Source organism: Lycium ferocissimum, chromosome 4 (genome assembly GCF_029784015.1).
Source record: "Lycium ferocissimum isolate CSIRO_LF1 chromosome 4, AGI_CSIRO_Lferr_CH_V1, whole genome shotgun sequence".
Classification (NCBI taxonomy): Eukaryota; Viridiplantae; Streptophyta; class Magnoliopsida; order Solanales; family Solanaceae; genus Lycium; species Lycium ferocissimum.
Window position 1 is genome coordinate 29193733 of NC_081345.1, and position 15365 is coordinate 29209097.

At 44.3% G+C, this 15365-nt stretch overlaps 1 protein-coding gene across 1 annotated transcript; it reads right to left on the bottom strand.

The window, feature by feature from the left end:
- Positions 1-8591: 8591 nt before the first annotated feature.
- LOC132053914 (uncharacterized) lies at positions 8592-13450 on the bottom strand. The gene is made up of 4 exons (XM_059446007.1): positions 13186-13450; positions 10080-10465; positions 8904-9404; positions 8592-8858 (listed from the first exon to the last, which is right to left on the bottom strand). Exons 1-4 carry the CDS (start codon positions 13448-13450, stop codon positions 8592-8594), a joined length of 1419 nt encoding a protein of 472 aa, XP_059301990.1.
- Positions 13451-15365: the final 1915 nt, after the last annotated feature.

The window sequence follows — 15365 nt, forward strand, 5'->3', positions numbered from 1 at the left end:
TAAAGAATTTAGATTAGAACATAAATTATTTGAATTTAACTTGAACAATAAACACAATTTTTTTTTATGAACAAGAATCAGGAAATCAAATTTTATCTTTACATTTATTTTTAATTTTATATATAAAAAAAGAAAAACAAAAACACAAAAATAAGAAGACAAAATGATAAGAAGAATAAACTAAGTAAAACTAACTCCAAGTGCACGTCACTTACCCATTTCCCCCACTAACTCACAAACACACACATGCACGGTTAAAACTTTTAAAACTTTTAAAACTTTTTAAAAAATCAAAACATGTTTTTTGGATATTCTTTTTATAGAAAATTTTATGTTCAGAAAAATTTAAGAATACTAAACCGTATTCTTAAACGTTTAGGACTCTCTTTTTTTTTTTTTTTTTTTAATAGTTGAAAGTTAACAGATTTTTTGTATTAACTATTTAAGTTAAAAATAAATTTTATTTAAACTATGTATTTGAACTTAAGTTAAAAAATAAATATTGAGTCCTACAACCGTGCAGCCATAATACAAGGCACGTTATTAGGACTCTTTTTTCTTTTCTTTTTTTAAATTATTTGAGTTTTTATATTGACTATGTAAATTAAAAAATAATTTAAATTAAACTAACGTATTTGAGTCCTAATAAATTCTAAATTTGATTTGAAAAAATGCATAATTTGAATTTAAGTTAAAAGATAAACTTTGAACCTAATAAAAAGTTCTAAATTTGCTCCAAAAACAGCAATTTCGAATTTTTAACTCATACCTGAATTTTAAATAGAATCAGCTCAAAGCTATAATTTTAGAATATATTATAGGATAGAGGTTAAAACTACAATTTTAAATCAGTACATCTCTTATCAGAATTTCAACTTGTGTTGAATTTATTTATTTTTACTGAAATTATATAATTAATTAAAAGATAAAAGTTTAAAATTTGAATTTAGTACTTATGGAGATGGTTACAACTTCTCCACTGTATAATTAAAGAGGAAAATTAAGAACCATACCACGTCTGTCTACTTCCCCATTTCCCTTTCCCCACTTCTCTCGTGCATTATCACATACAATCACTCCCACAACTCAACACATGGTTACAAGTGCTACTTTAGTCCAAAAACTGATTTTTTTACAACAATCAGATGTCTTCTCTCTAGGTTACTTAGTATGGCTATTACCTCGCATTTATGTCTTATCCTTTGTTGCTCTTATTTTGTAGAATATTTTTTTAAAAATCGATAACATTTTAACTTTGATAAGATGTGGACTGATACTAAGGCCCCATTTGTCCATAGATACCTGTATACGGGTAAAACCGAGGATACAAGCACGCTCGGTTTCCCGTTGTCATGGCTATGCTCGGGTGAATCACGACCACCTCACCGGGAACGAGGTCTCGGCTCGGGCCAGTACGAGGCGATAAAGGTAGGGTGATTGATTGCCATTAACAGAAGACCGAAATATCCGCCCTCACCCGGATATTTCAGTGTCAATCCCGGCGACGCAGCTATCACCTGATTTATTTGCTTTATTTAGAGTTGTACTTGGTTTGAAACTCCTCTACTATATAAAGAGGAGGCCCTCATTCATGAAGGGGGTTGGCAACAAGAAGGAGAGAAAGAATTCATATCAACAACCATACGAATTTATTGCATCAGTTTCCATCTGTTCTTGAGTTTTATTTTATTTGTTTCTCTTGCTAGCTCGTAACGAAAGGATATCGACCTCGGTTTCCTAGCCCGAGGTCACACGTATCCAACACTTGGTTAGATTTGATTCTTTATCCATTTTATCATATATCACACTATTCAAATCCTTACTTGAATTTAGCCGTATATCTTTGGCACCTCATATAAATCTAACTGTTTTAAATTTTAAGGTTAAACAGTTTGGCGCCCACCGTGGGGCCTTAGATAGTAGTGGCGGTTCAATATAACATTGTGGTCAAACTCGATATTTTACACTTGTTCTTTATACAGAAAATGTCGGATTCACATTCTGTCAACTTCCAAGTAGAACCGAGCCATCACGAGCATGACGGCGGGGATGTACCGAACAACAACGCGCCCCTCGTTAATCCAGCTCAAGTCGGGTCATCAGTGGGCAGCATACCGGTCGGTAAGAACAACGGGGCCATACTGCAACAGCTCCAGAACCAGTTAGATATGGCCATGGCTCAGTTGCAGGCCCAACAAGAGATCATAGTGCAATTGCAAAATCGGGATCAGGCACCCGATGTTGCCCCATCGGAACCGACCCAGGATACGGAGGAAAGACATGTCTCACGGGGTAACGAGGGACTCCTCGGGCAAAATACCGAATTGAAAAGAATGCTCGAGGAATTGACCAAACGAGTCGAATCCGGTGAAAAGAAGATAGAGGCGAACGATAAGGGCGGAGAACTATAACTCGAGGGTCAATCAAATCCCGGGGCTCCGCCAGTGTTGAAAGGTCCGAATTCGAAAAAGTTCGTTCAAATGCCGTTCCCGCCAAGTGCGGCGCCGATGAAAATTCCCAAGATATTTCGCATGCCCGCTATCCCGAAGTACAATGGGACAAAAGACCCGAATGAGCATGTGACTGCATATACATGCGCTATCAATGGCAACGACCTCGCCGACGATGAACGGAATCGTTGCTACTTAAGAAATTCGGGAAACCCCGTCGAAGGAGCTATGATTTGGTATCATAACTTGCCCGAGCACTCGATTGATTCATTTGCCATGCTCGCTGATGCTTTCGTTAAGGCCCATGCCGGGGCTATCAAGGTCGAAACCCGAAAGTCGCATCTATTCAACGTCAAGCAACGAGATGACGAGACCCTCCGCGAGTTTGTGGCTCGATTTCAAATGGAGCGCATGGACTTACCTCCAGTTACGGACGATTGGGCCGTTCAGGCTTTCACCCAAGGGCTCAATTCGAGGAGCTCGATCACATCAATGGAACTGAAACAACTCTTGATAGAATACCCGGCAATCGCCTGGGCTGATGTGCATAACAGATATCAGTCGAAAATTAGGGTCGAAGACGATAAGATTTTGAGGGCCGCTTCAGTGTCGTGGCACTCCAGTAAAGGAAGTGATCGCATAAGGAGAGTGGTGGATCGAGATTCCAGATCGTCATATGACAGATACCAGCCGTACCCGCTCGATCGAAGAGGAAATGGGCGTAACACTGAATCGGGCAAGATTGATAGGAGAAGCGATCGAAGGAGTGATCGAGGTCCAAACAACCGTGGGTTGGTAAACAGAAATGTTGTCGATAGAATTTCGGGGAACAGAGAGATTCCAAGGTTATCCGAGTACAACTTTTGCTTCGATGTAGCAACTTTAGCGGCGCCGTTAGCCGAAACAAAGAAACAAGGCATCCGAGGCCCATCCAATCTGACCCGGAGAAGCGGGACAAAAGCCTTATTTGTAAGTATCATCATACTCACGGCCACCGGACCGAAGATTGTCGACAGCTGAGGGAGGAGGTGGCCCGTCTGTTCAATTTGGGGCATCTTCGAGAATTCTTGAGCGAACGAGCAAAAACCCATTTTAAAAACCTGGATTCCAACAAACAGGATAGACCGGAAGAGCCTCATCAGGTGATACACATGATCATGGGAGGAACCGATGTTCCCATGGGACCGGTTATGAAGCGCACGAAGATCTCCATAACGAGGGAAAAGCGTATCCGAAACGATGATCCCGATGGCCCCATCACGTTCGATGACGAGGACATAGAAGGCATTTCCCAACCACATAATGACGCACTGGTAATCTCTATCCTTGTCAATAATTTTAGAATTAAACGTGTGCTGATTGATCCAGGTAGCTCGGCTAATATCATCCGATAGAGAGTCATCGAACAGCTGGGACTACTAGATCAGATCGTGCCGGCCATACGAGTCCTCAATGGATTCAACATGGCATGCGAAACGACTAAAGGCGAGATCACTCTACCGATCAGCATGGCAGGAATTACGCAGCAGACGAGATTTTATCTGACAGAAGGTGATATGGGATATAATGCACCGCCGCGCACCGTGGATTCATCTCGTAAGAGCGGTTCCTCGACTATGCATCGCCGTTGAAATTCTCGACCCCGAAGGTATCAAAACCGTCGTGGTGAACAAAGTCAGCCGCAAAAGAAATGTTCGCGGTTGAAGAATCTGCTAAGACCATAAAAGCTCCAGATCGGGGTGAAGGGAAGAATGTCAAATAGCAATCACAGACCCCGATCTCGGAATCTTCGAAAGATCGGAACGGGGACGCACTAGATGAGGAGTTAAAGTTCGAAGTACCGAGAACTTTTGTAGTGCCCGATGATTCTGACGCCACCAAGTCCACCGTTGAAGAGCTCGAACAAGTGACATTGTTTGCCCATCTGCCGTAAAAGGAAGGTATACCTGGGCACGGGGTTAACACCCGAGCTCAGGAAAAAATTTACTGAGTTTCTTAAAATTAACTCCGACTGCTTTGCTTGGTCTCATTTAGACATGACAGGTATCCCACCGGACGTGACAACACACAAGCTGAGCTTGGATTCGAGTTTTTCCCCGGTCAAACAAAAGCGAAGGCCGCAACCTGAGGTAAAACATGCATTCGTCAAAGACGAGATAACCAAGCTCCTTAATATAGGGTCCATTCGAGAGGTAAAATATCCGTATTGGTTAGCTAACGTTGTGGTAGTGCCTAAAAAGGGAATAAGTTTAGAATGTGCGTAGATTATAAAGATCTAAACAAAGCCTGTCCGAAGGATTCTTTTCCTTTGCCCAGCATCGATCGCATGATCGACGCTATCGCGGGTCACGACACGTTGAGTTTCCTCGATACATATTCCGGGTACAACCAAATTCAAATGGACCCGGAGGATCGAGAAAAACCTCTTTTATAACTAGGTTCGGCACATATTGTTATAATGTAATGCCTTTCGGCCTAAAAAATGCAGGTGCAACCTATCAGTGTCTAGTCAATCGAATGTTTGAACACCAAATAGGGAAATCCATGAAAGTTTGTATTGATGACATGGTTGTTAAGTCCCTGTGAGCAGAGGACCATTTGAAATTTTTGCAGGAAACTTTCAGCATATTAAGGAAATACAACATGAAGCTGGACCCGGAAAAATATGCCTTCGGAGTCGGATCGGGTAAGTTTCTCGGGTTCATGGTGTCAAATCCGGGAATCGAAATCAATCCGAATAAAATAAAAGCAATCAAAGATATCACTGTGATAAACGACATCAAAAGGGTACAGAGGTTAACGAGACGCATAGCCGCCCTAAGCCGATTCATCTCCAGATCCTCGGATAAGAGTCACCGTTTCTTCTCGTTGCTCAAGAAAAAGACTGATTTTGCACGGACCCCCGAATGTCAGGCGGCTTTGACAGAACTCAAAAGATACTTATCAAGTCCATCTCTACTCCACACACCAAAGACGAACGAGCAGTTGTATTTATACCTGGCGGTGTCCGAGATTGCGGTGAGCGGTGTTCTGGTTCGAGAGGAGAACGGAACACAGTATCCGGTTTACTATGTAAGTAGGACTCTCGGTGACCCCGAAACTAGGTACCCGCATTTGAAAAAACTCGCTTTGGCTCTGTTAAGTGCATCTAGAAAATTGAAACCTTACTTTCAGTGTCATCCCATATGCGTTGTAACATCGTACCTCCCTAAGGAACGTCATGCATAAACCCGAACTCTCAGGCCGATTAGCAAAGTGGGCTGTGGAGATTAGCGGGTATGATATTAAGTACAAACCCCGAACTCGCAATCAAATCCCAAATACGGCGGATTTCGTGGTCGATTTTGCACCGCCATGATCCCCGAGGTCGACAAGGAAATGCTTTTGCCTCGGGGACTAGCACGGGAGTTTGGACCCTTCACACGGATGGTGCGTCTAATGTGAAAGGGTTCGGGTTAGGGATCGTTCTCAACCCCCCCCCCCCCCTCAGGTGACGTAATAAGACAATCTATTAGGTCCGCTGATTTAACTAACAACGAACTCGAGTATGAGGCTATGATTGCAGGTTTAGAACTGGCCAAAAGCTTGGGAGCCGAGATCGTAGAGGCTAAGTGCGATTCTCTCCTGGTGGTCAACCAAACGAACGGAACCTTCGAAATCAAAGATGACAGAATGCGGAGATACCAAGAAAGGTTGCAGGTTGTCCTTCGCCGGTTCAAGGAGTGGACCTTGGAGCACGTACCCCGTGATCAAAATAATGAAGCGGACGCCCTGGCAAATCTGGGGTCTTCGGTCGAATCGGAAGGGTTCGCCTCCGGAGCTGTGGTACAGTTAACAAAATCAGTCATAGAGACCGGCCATGCCGAGGTAAACTCGACTAGCCTCACTTGGGATTGGAGGAACAAATACATAGACTATCTCCAAACAGGGAAGTTACCATCGGATGCCAAGGAATCACGAGCCCTCCGAACCAAGGCGCCTAGATTTTGTTTGGTTGATGGCCAGCTATACCAAAGGTCATTCCACGGCCCCTTGGCCGCATGCTAGACCTGGGGAAATCGACTACGTTCGAGGGAAGTTCACGAGGGCACTTGTGAAACCACGCGGAGCCGATTCATTGGTCCGCAAATTGATCGCAGCAGATACTACCGGGAACGAGATGGATGGAGACGCCAAAACCTTCGTTCAGAAATGTAACAAATGCCAAAGGCACGCCCCCTCCATACATCAACTCGGAGAGGAGCTTTACCCGGTCCTCTTCCCATGGTCGTTCATGAAATGGGGAATGGATATAGTGGGACCTCTGCCATGGGCTTCAGGTAAGACGCAATTTATCTTACTTATGACTGATTATTTCTCTAAGTGGGTCGAAGCACAGGCACTCGAGAAAGTCAGGGAAAAAGAGGTCATCGCTTTCATTTACGATCATATAATCTGTCAATTTGGGGTACCAACGGAGATCGCGTGTGATAACGGGAAGAAGTTCGTAGGTAGCAAGGTCAGCAAGTTTTTTGAAGAGTACAAAAGTAAGAAGATCTTATCAACCTCGTACCATCCGAGCGTGAATGGCCAGGCCGAGTCAACTAGTAAAATCATATTGCAGAATTTAAAAAAGAGACTGGCCGGTTCCAAACACCGATGGAAGGAAGTTCTGCCCGAGGTTCTATGGGCCTACCGCACAACGGTAAGATCAAGCACTGGGGAGACTCCGTTCTCCCTTCTATATGGAGCCGAGGCCCTGATACCCGTTAAAGTCGGTGAGCCGAGCCTGAGATTCCGTTATGACACTGAAAACTCGAACCATGAAGCAATGACCGTCAATTTGGATCTCGTGGATGAAAGAAGGAAAGTTGCACATATCCGAATAGCCGCACAAAAACAAATGATGCAAAGGTATTATAACCGGAGGACAAACCTCAGACATTTTCAAATTGGGGACTTGGTACTGAGGAAGGTTAAATTTCATATGAAGAACCCTCACGAAGGGAAATTAGCCCCAAATTGGGAAGGTCCATACCGAGTAACTGGAATAACCGGGAAAGGTTTTTATCAGCTCAAAAATGAAGACGAACACCGGCTGAAAAATAACTGGAATGTGGCACACCTGAAGCGATATTATTGTTAAAGGTATGAATAACTTTTCTTTTTTCTTTTATTCGACCTAACCATGCAGGGATGCAGCCCGAGGGAAGCGAAAAAGGCACATCGACTGCTTGGAAGTCATAGACTTAGGACTGAAAGCACGTGCTGCACTTTTTTTTCCTTCGACCGTTTTGTCCCGAAGTGGGTTTTCGGCAAGGTTTTTAATGAGGCAGCGCCGAACAACGTGCTACGAATGTAGAACATAGATCAGAGACCGGAAATCGGAGACTGCATATTACGATTGAGTAGTACCCGAGCCCTCATACTTCGAACTCGAATACTAGGGGACTACTATATCATGAGTTAAGTCGAAACTATGTAAAAGCCAAGGCTTGAACAATAGGATCAGATGTAAGGACCAAACGATCGATTGAATCGTGTCCACTTAGTTTGTTCTTGCCACGGCAACAATTACGAATATATCCCGGGCCGGTTTTTTCAATAAAAAGCTTATTTCGGTCAAAAGGATCCCATGTTGCCAAATACCAAAAACAGTTAAAGACTACGGTCTAAACTATTGCAAAAACAGTTAAAGACTACGGTCTAAACTATTGCAAAAACAGTTAAAGACTAGGGTCTAAACTATTGCATAACAGTTAAAGACTACGGTCTAACCTATGGCGTAAATAGTTAAGGACCACGGTCTAAAAAATCGATGCAGGCTCGAAAGCTGCGACACGAAACGGTCAAATACCACAGTCTAAAAATGCGAAATTATCACAATCGGGGCTGCCCCGCAAATTATGAATAAAGTAGCGACTAACGATAGCACTAACCAAAGCCCGATCATGGGCCGTTACCGTTCGAATTTTATCTTGGCCGCAATATGGCAAATTATAACGAAGACATAAACCAAGTAAGCAATGAAACGAGAAAATACCTTGTAAAATCAAACACAAATTTCGATTCGTTCATATATAAAGCAAGATTTACAAAGGCCCAGATAGTGGCCTCAAAACAAGTATTCAAAAAACAAAAGAGGGGGCGCGAGGCCCCGAACTATTCTTTATCAGATTCCTCGGCCCCTTCATCGGCCGACTCGGCGTCAATATCAGAATCCTCGGGGTCGAACGCAGCCTTTGCTTCTGCTTCAAGCTTTTTTGCTTCCTCGATCAAACCCGATAAGTCCACACCAGTGGCTTGAACTTCCTCGAGGGTCCTCCTCCGGGACAAACATCGCTCGTACTCAGCTCTAAGATCACTGGATTTTTCGACGGCAGTCACATCGACCTTATACTGCTCGAGCATGTCATCATAACCCGAGAGCTGATCGAGAGCCTTTCCATGCTCAGCTTACAAATCGATGATGACCTGGCTCAATTGATCCCTTTCCACCTCGGCCGCAGCAAGTGATGCGCTAAGGCTGTTCGTTTGTTCCGACGACGACCGAAGTTGCTCCCGGAGAATATCACGCTCGGCCACAGCACCGACGGTTGCTTCGTGGAGGGAATCAAGCTCGGGTTTGATCCCATCGAGCTCTGCCCGGAGTTGATCGATCTGGCTGACATAAGCTCGGGCCTGAGAAGCGAGGGTATTAGCATCGGCTATTAAAGACTTATTGTAAATTTCGAAAGCCTTTACCTTCTCAGCCAACTGGTCACGTTCCCGTTTGGCTTCGGCGGCTTCACTCCGAGCCGCTGCTAGATCCGATTTAAGGAGGGAGAGATCAGGGAGAGACGAGATATATTCCAATTTCTTTTCATATAAGGCCATGAGCTCGTCCACCTCCCGACTCTTAATGTCAAGTTCCTCCTTGAGCCGACCCACTTCGTGCCTAAACCGATGGAAGCTCGCATGGTGAAGCACGGAGGCCTAAAAAGGAAAAGGGAACGGATATTAAAATGAATATTGAAGTTAAATAATTTGGGTAAAATGAATTCAAGGACGAGATTTACCCGATTCAATGCGTGCTGAGCCTCGTTGAACAGGCACGATTCGCTAACCTCGGCCATTTTCTGACGGTCCTCTTGGGACACCAAAGGATACAGATAGCTGGATACCCCAATAGGACCCGATAACATGTTCATATCGGCCGGCACCTTAAAGGTAATCAGCCTCTTCCGACTCGGGTCGACACTAGGGGCAGGAAACGATTTCTCCAATCTGGGGCCAGAATTAACCCCGAAACGCTCCGCCACAGGGATGGGCAGATGCTCGAAACCCGACATGCCAGGAGCGGGTATTTCGTAATCTCCATGACCGGCCGCCCTTCGCTCGGTCACCCCGCCTTTGGCTTTTTCAGCATCGGCAGGAATGCCCACCAATGGCGGCGAGAATCTCGTATGCAAATTATCATTTACGACGAGGCCACGGCTTGACGGGAGGACGGAGCCAATACCGTACAAAGGCGGGATAGTAGGTACCTTAGATCCCGATATCAAGAAGTTGCCCACGGATCCAAAGGCCGCGCGGCCGCGCTCTTTTCAAAGACTTCGAGTGCGTGGAAGTATGGTCAGAGACCCCAACTTTCCACCCGGAGATCCTGACATCGGTCGACTTCGAGATATCACTCGGGATTCGGCTTGAACTTTTCACTAACGGTGGAGTAGCTGCAGCAGAACTAGGTAAATCATGCTCGAGAAGCTCGTCAATAAGATGATGCCCACCCCAAACCTGATCATCGTCGTCTGAATGGTCCAATAATTGACCGACGACCTCAGCATCCAGAGCGCGGGCCGGGGTACCTCCCGATGAGGCCTCTCGAGTGACATCCCTCGATCTTTTCTTAGCCTGGGACGGGGCTTGAGATGATTCGGAGGATTTTCTTTTCCTCCTTACAATCAGATCTCCCTGACCGGGAGCTTCGATATCTTGCTCGTCGGCTGAGGCCTCGGCAGTTTCCTGGCCTCGAATTCTGGTGGCCTTAGACAATCCTATGAAGTAAAGGGAAGAACAGTCGTTATTTAACCAATGTGGCGTACGGCACAGGGCAAAAAGGACGACACTCTAAGGAGAAGGCTTACCATGGGTCCCAGCCTCCCAACAGGACTGGGATAAACGCCTCCAGTTGCGTTCGGCATAAGTCAGTTGGGAGCATATTTTCCCAATCCATTGGTCGAGGTTGGGAACCGCACTAAGGGTTCGGACCAGTGCTGCATACACACGAACAAACAAAAGGTTTAGAATCGGTACGGGCACGCGGCCAAACCACATCGATGTAAATTTGCTTACGTTTTGGGTTCCATTTCTCGGGAAACGGTAATTTATCAGCGGGGATGAGGTCCGCTATCCTGATTCGGACATACCTGCCTTGCCAGCCTCGATCCCTATCTTCGTCTAAATCGGAGAAGGGCGCTTTTGCGGCTCGTTTGGAGAGTTTTATCATTCCCCCTCTGAAGACACGGGGGCTGTACAAGCGGAGAAGGTGTGGCACCGTGAACGGGATATTCGCGTTTGTAGCGAAATACCGGAGGAGCACAACGATCCTCCAAAATGACGGATGAAGTTGGTCGAGAGTGATCTCGTACCAAATGCAGAAATCGACCACCACAGGGTCGAGTGTGGTGAAGGTAAAAGGGTAGGTATAAACACTCAAGTACCTATCTACGTGGGTCGTTATGGATTCATCTTGGTCGGGAATAACGACCTCCTTCCCTTTCCACCCACAATCTTCTTTGACTTGTTCGAGTTTATTCGGGGGTATCATGCACAGATATGCAGATATTTCGACACCTCGATCCCCCTGCTGAGAAAGTTTCTCAACTTTGAAATCTCGAACTGTCGAGTAGTCTTGAGAAACGAAGTCAGACAGCAGCGGTTCAGGTTTAGGAGTAGAGGATGTCTCACCGGCCTTAGCTTTTGAAGATTTGCTCGTCATTTTGAAAGTATGAGGATAAAAGTGTCTAAAATGAAGGTTTGAAGATTGGAACAGCAATTAAGAAGAAGGGATGAAGATATGAAGGTATGAAGGTTTGAAGGTTTGAAGATTTGAAGATTAAAGAGTTCAGAGCACAACGAAGGTAAAAATTTGCTTTGGTAAAAGTCAAAAAGTAAAAAAGGAAGGGGGAAACTCGCTTTTATAGAATGGGACCTAGACGATTAATCTTCTGCAAATGTTTCCAAAGCCAACGGGGTTCCGACACGTGGCAGTGTCAGACGGATGGGACCTTGATCCTATCTAATCATGGGAAGCGTACGAAAGAAGCAACCGGGGGGATCCGCTCAACCAACAAGTCGTGATCGAACAGATCGACATTCCGAAGAGACCTAAGTCGGAACCTTGAACAAATCCCTCCATGATCATGTGAAAGCTTGTAAATATCTCGCGAAGGGTGTTGTTTCGAACCGGTCATGGTCGAGTTTACTAACCGGATGCTCGGTTATGGTATGAATGTTTATGAATTATGAAATTCAAACTAGAAGCAAGACACGCCAGGTTCATTCCAAGTATGGAATAAACAATTATTGATAGAATACAACAAAGGCATATGCTAAAAGTTTAGGTACAAAACATCACACGGGGAATGCTCGATAAAGTCCAATAACAACCAGTTGCAAGATTGCAAAAGTTCTTTTCCCATTTCATAAAACCCCGACTGTGCCGGGTACATCGGTACATAAAAAAAAAACAAGAAGAGACCCTACTCTACGATCGGTGATTGGAAAACAAAAGTAAAGCAGCCACATCCTGGCTCGAAATAACGAGTCAGAGGATGAGATCTCCGAGTATAGTCATGGGACGCGGAAATAACTGATGATACCGATTAGCTGTCCCCACGACTTGCACCAGAGGTAGACGACCCGGGGATATCCGGTTGCAGATCTTCCTCATTAAGTACAATCACTGGTGTGCGTTCACCCAAAGGTATCTCCCGGCGAGTCCCCATGATATGGCGAGTTCGGACTCGAGATCCAACCCCCGAATGCACAATGGGAAAACTGCCGGCCTCCCTGCGCCTGGGCAGCCTCGGTGGAGCATGTGTTCTCCTTTCCCGAGCTACATCCTCGATTACCGATCTCTCCTTGGGAGCCTTCCTCTACCGAAGTCCTGGAAACCCAAAGACATTAAGTCAAGATATGATGCAGAGGAATAAAGGTCGAAACATTCAGGTTAAGAAATTACCGTGGTCCTTGCCTTTCCACCCTTCGGGTGCCATTCTTCTCCAAGAACGCCCTAGGCTACGAGAAGCCCTGAGAAGGGCAATCACCCACTCAAAGATATCAGCTTCGAGCATGGGCTCGATTGGGTTCGGTGAAGGGTTCCACACTTCGGGAAAATCAACAGGAGAGGGGCGGTGCAGTTGAACCGTGCGTACCATCACAAACCGATTTAACCACCCCCGATCATAATCGTCTTCAGGGTCAATGAGGCTTCGGCTTCCCCTGGGAACCAACTGAACGATTCCCCCTCGGATCACCCGAGGTACATATAAATAAAGCAAGTGGTCGAGGGTAAAAGCCACCCCCGCCGTGTTGGCTAACTTCTCAATACAGAACACGAGCCTCTAAATTTGTGGGGCTATCTGCCTAATACATACCCAATATTGACAGCAGAAGTCCTTGATTATCCTATGAAAGGGGAGGGCGAACCCTATGGCAAAGGGATACGTATACAATAACGAATAGCCAGGAACATAATGAGTTATTTTCACACCCTCCCCAACGGGGAGAAGGTCAACGTCCGCGCCTAGACGACAATCTTCCCTAACCGTGGTAATGGCGCTATCATCGATAAGAGATTCGAAATCCTCCACCGGGTCAAGATGGTGAAGAACTTTACAGTCATTCGTGTAACTAAAACCCGACGGGACAATGCCCGCAGCAATAGATTCTAACTCCCTATCAGGACCTTCGGTTCCAGCCGATGGTATGAATGAAGACTGGCCTTCACCCTGAGTTAGTAATGGAACGTACGCCATTATTGTGGAAGGATTTCCTTAACAGTACGTATCTTCACCACCGGAATACAAAGATTGAAAATCCGAGGAGTATTGTGGGATTCAATGCAGGAATATCAGTTTAGAGGAGAAACAAAGTGAGATTTGGAGAAGTAAGGATGCATGGGAAAGAAAGAAGGCATGGGCTTTATATAGAAGGAGATTTATGGGATCCTGTAGCGTATCAAGAGTTCTGATTCAGAGAGGATTCCTCAAAAAGATTTGGCGGCTGGGTAATAATGACCCAGCATTGGGCAGAGTGAGATTTGACTTAAAGGTTCCATTCCCCGCCGTTAGTAACTGCACCACGAGAAATGGGAGGACTATCTGTATACGGGTAAAACCGAGGATACAAGCACGCTCGGTTTTCCGTTGTCATGGCTATGCTCGGGTAAATCACGACCACCTCATCGGGAACGAGATCTCGAGCTCGGGCCAGTACGAGGCGATAAAGGTAGGGTGATTGATCGCCATTGGAAGACCGAAATATCCGCCCTCGCCGGATATTTCGGCGTCAATCCCCGACGCAACGTGTACACGCATTTATTTGCTTTATTTAGAGTTGTACTAGGTTTGAAACTCCTCTACTATATATAAGAGGAGGCCCTCATTCATGAAGGGTTGGCAACAAGAAAGAGAGAAAGAATTCATATCAACAACCATACGAATTTATTGCATCGGTTTCATCTCATTTCTTGAGTTTTATTTTATTTGTTTCTCTTGCTAGCTCGTAACGAAAGGATATCGACCTCGGTTTCCTAGCCCAAGGTCACACGTATCCAGCACTTGGTTAGATTTGATTCTTTATCCATTTCATCATATATCACACTATTCAAATCCTTACTTGAATTTAGCCGCATATCTTCGGCACCTCATATAAATCTAACTGTTCTACATTTTAAGGTTAAACAATGCCAAAAAAAAATTCACTTTTTTTTTGGAATTTTGGAGTTGGAGTTGGAGTTGTGTTTGGCCATAGTTTTTGAAATTGTAGTTTTTGGTGAAATGTAGTTGTAAAAAAGTGAAAAAAGTGAAAAAATTTTGAAAAACAAGTTTTTTGAGTTTTTGATATTCCGGAATACAACTTCAAGTTGTATTCGGAATTTTCATTGCCTAAACGCTGATTCCGGAAAAAAGTGAAAAAAAAATTCAGAATAAAGTGAATAATTTTTATGGCCTAACGGGGGCTAAATAAGGTGCAATAACGTGAAACAAATGATGAGGCTTCGTATTGCTCGTAAGAGGAACAATGATGAAGATGCAAAGGAGGAGCTTTACTCTTTGGTTGCAGTTGTTGATATTCACTGAGGTATGAAGCTATTAGTAGTGGAGAATGATAAATGCTTTTGTAATTGTTTGACACTGATCATTTTGTTAGGAAACAATTTAATAGGAAACAATTTAATTTTTTGGACCATCCAAGTTGCCACCAATTTAAACAAGGCATATTTTTTGTTCTTCTGTAATTACTTTTGTCGAAACGTTTTCATGAGACGGTTTCTGCAAAATGATGGATATGAATTGAAGTTGCGGATGGTTATGGACATGCTTTAGTATTTTATGATAAGTGGACGAAGATCTACAAAAGTTTCACCAAACCTTGAAGAATTCGTGAGGATCCGTATTTTTTACGACATTACAAAGGTTATACTGTTTTGTGTTCATTTCTTCTTTTGCCTCATTTAAAATGGGTTTATTCTAAAATTATGTTGAATTTTCTTAAACGCAAAGTGATGAATGCTCAAAATAATTGGTAATCAGAAGAATTGGAGTTTGGGATATTTCAAATTTGGACAAAGTGCATTGCAGGAATTTGTGCAACAAACAGTACAAATGGAGAATTATCAAAATATTAATAAGGTACAACAATCGCATATTCACTATTCATAGTTCACTA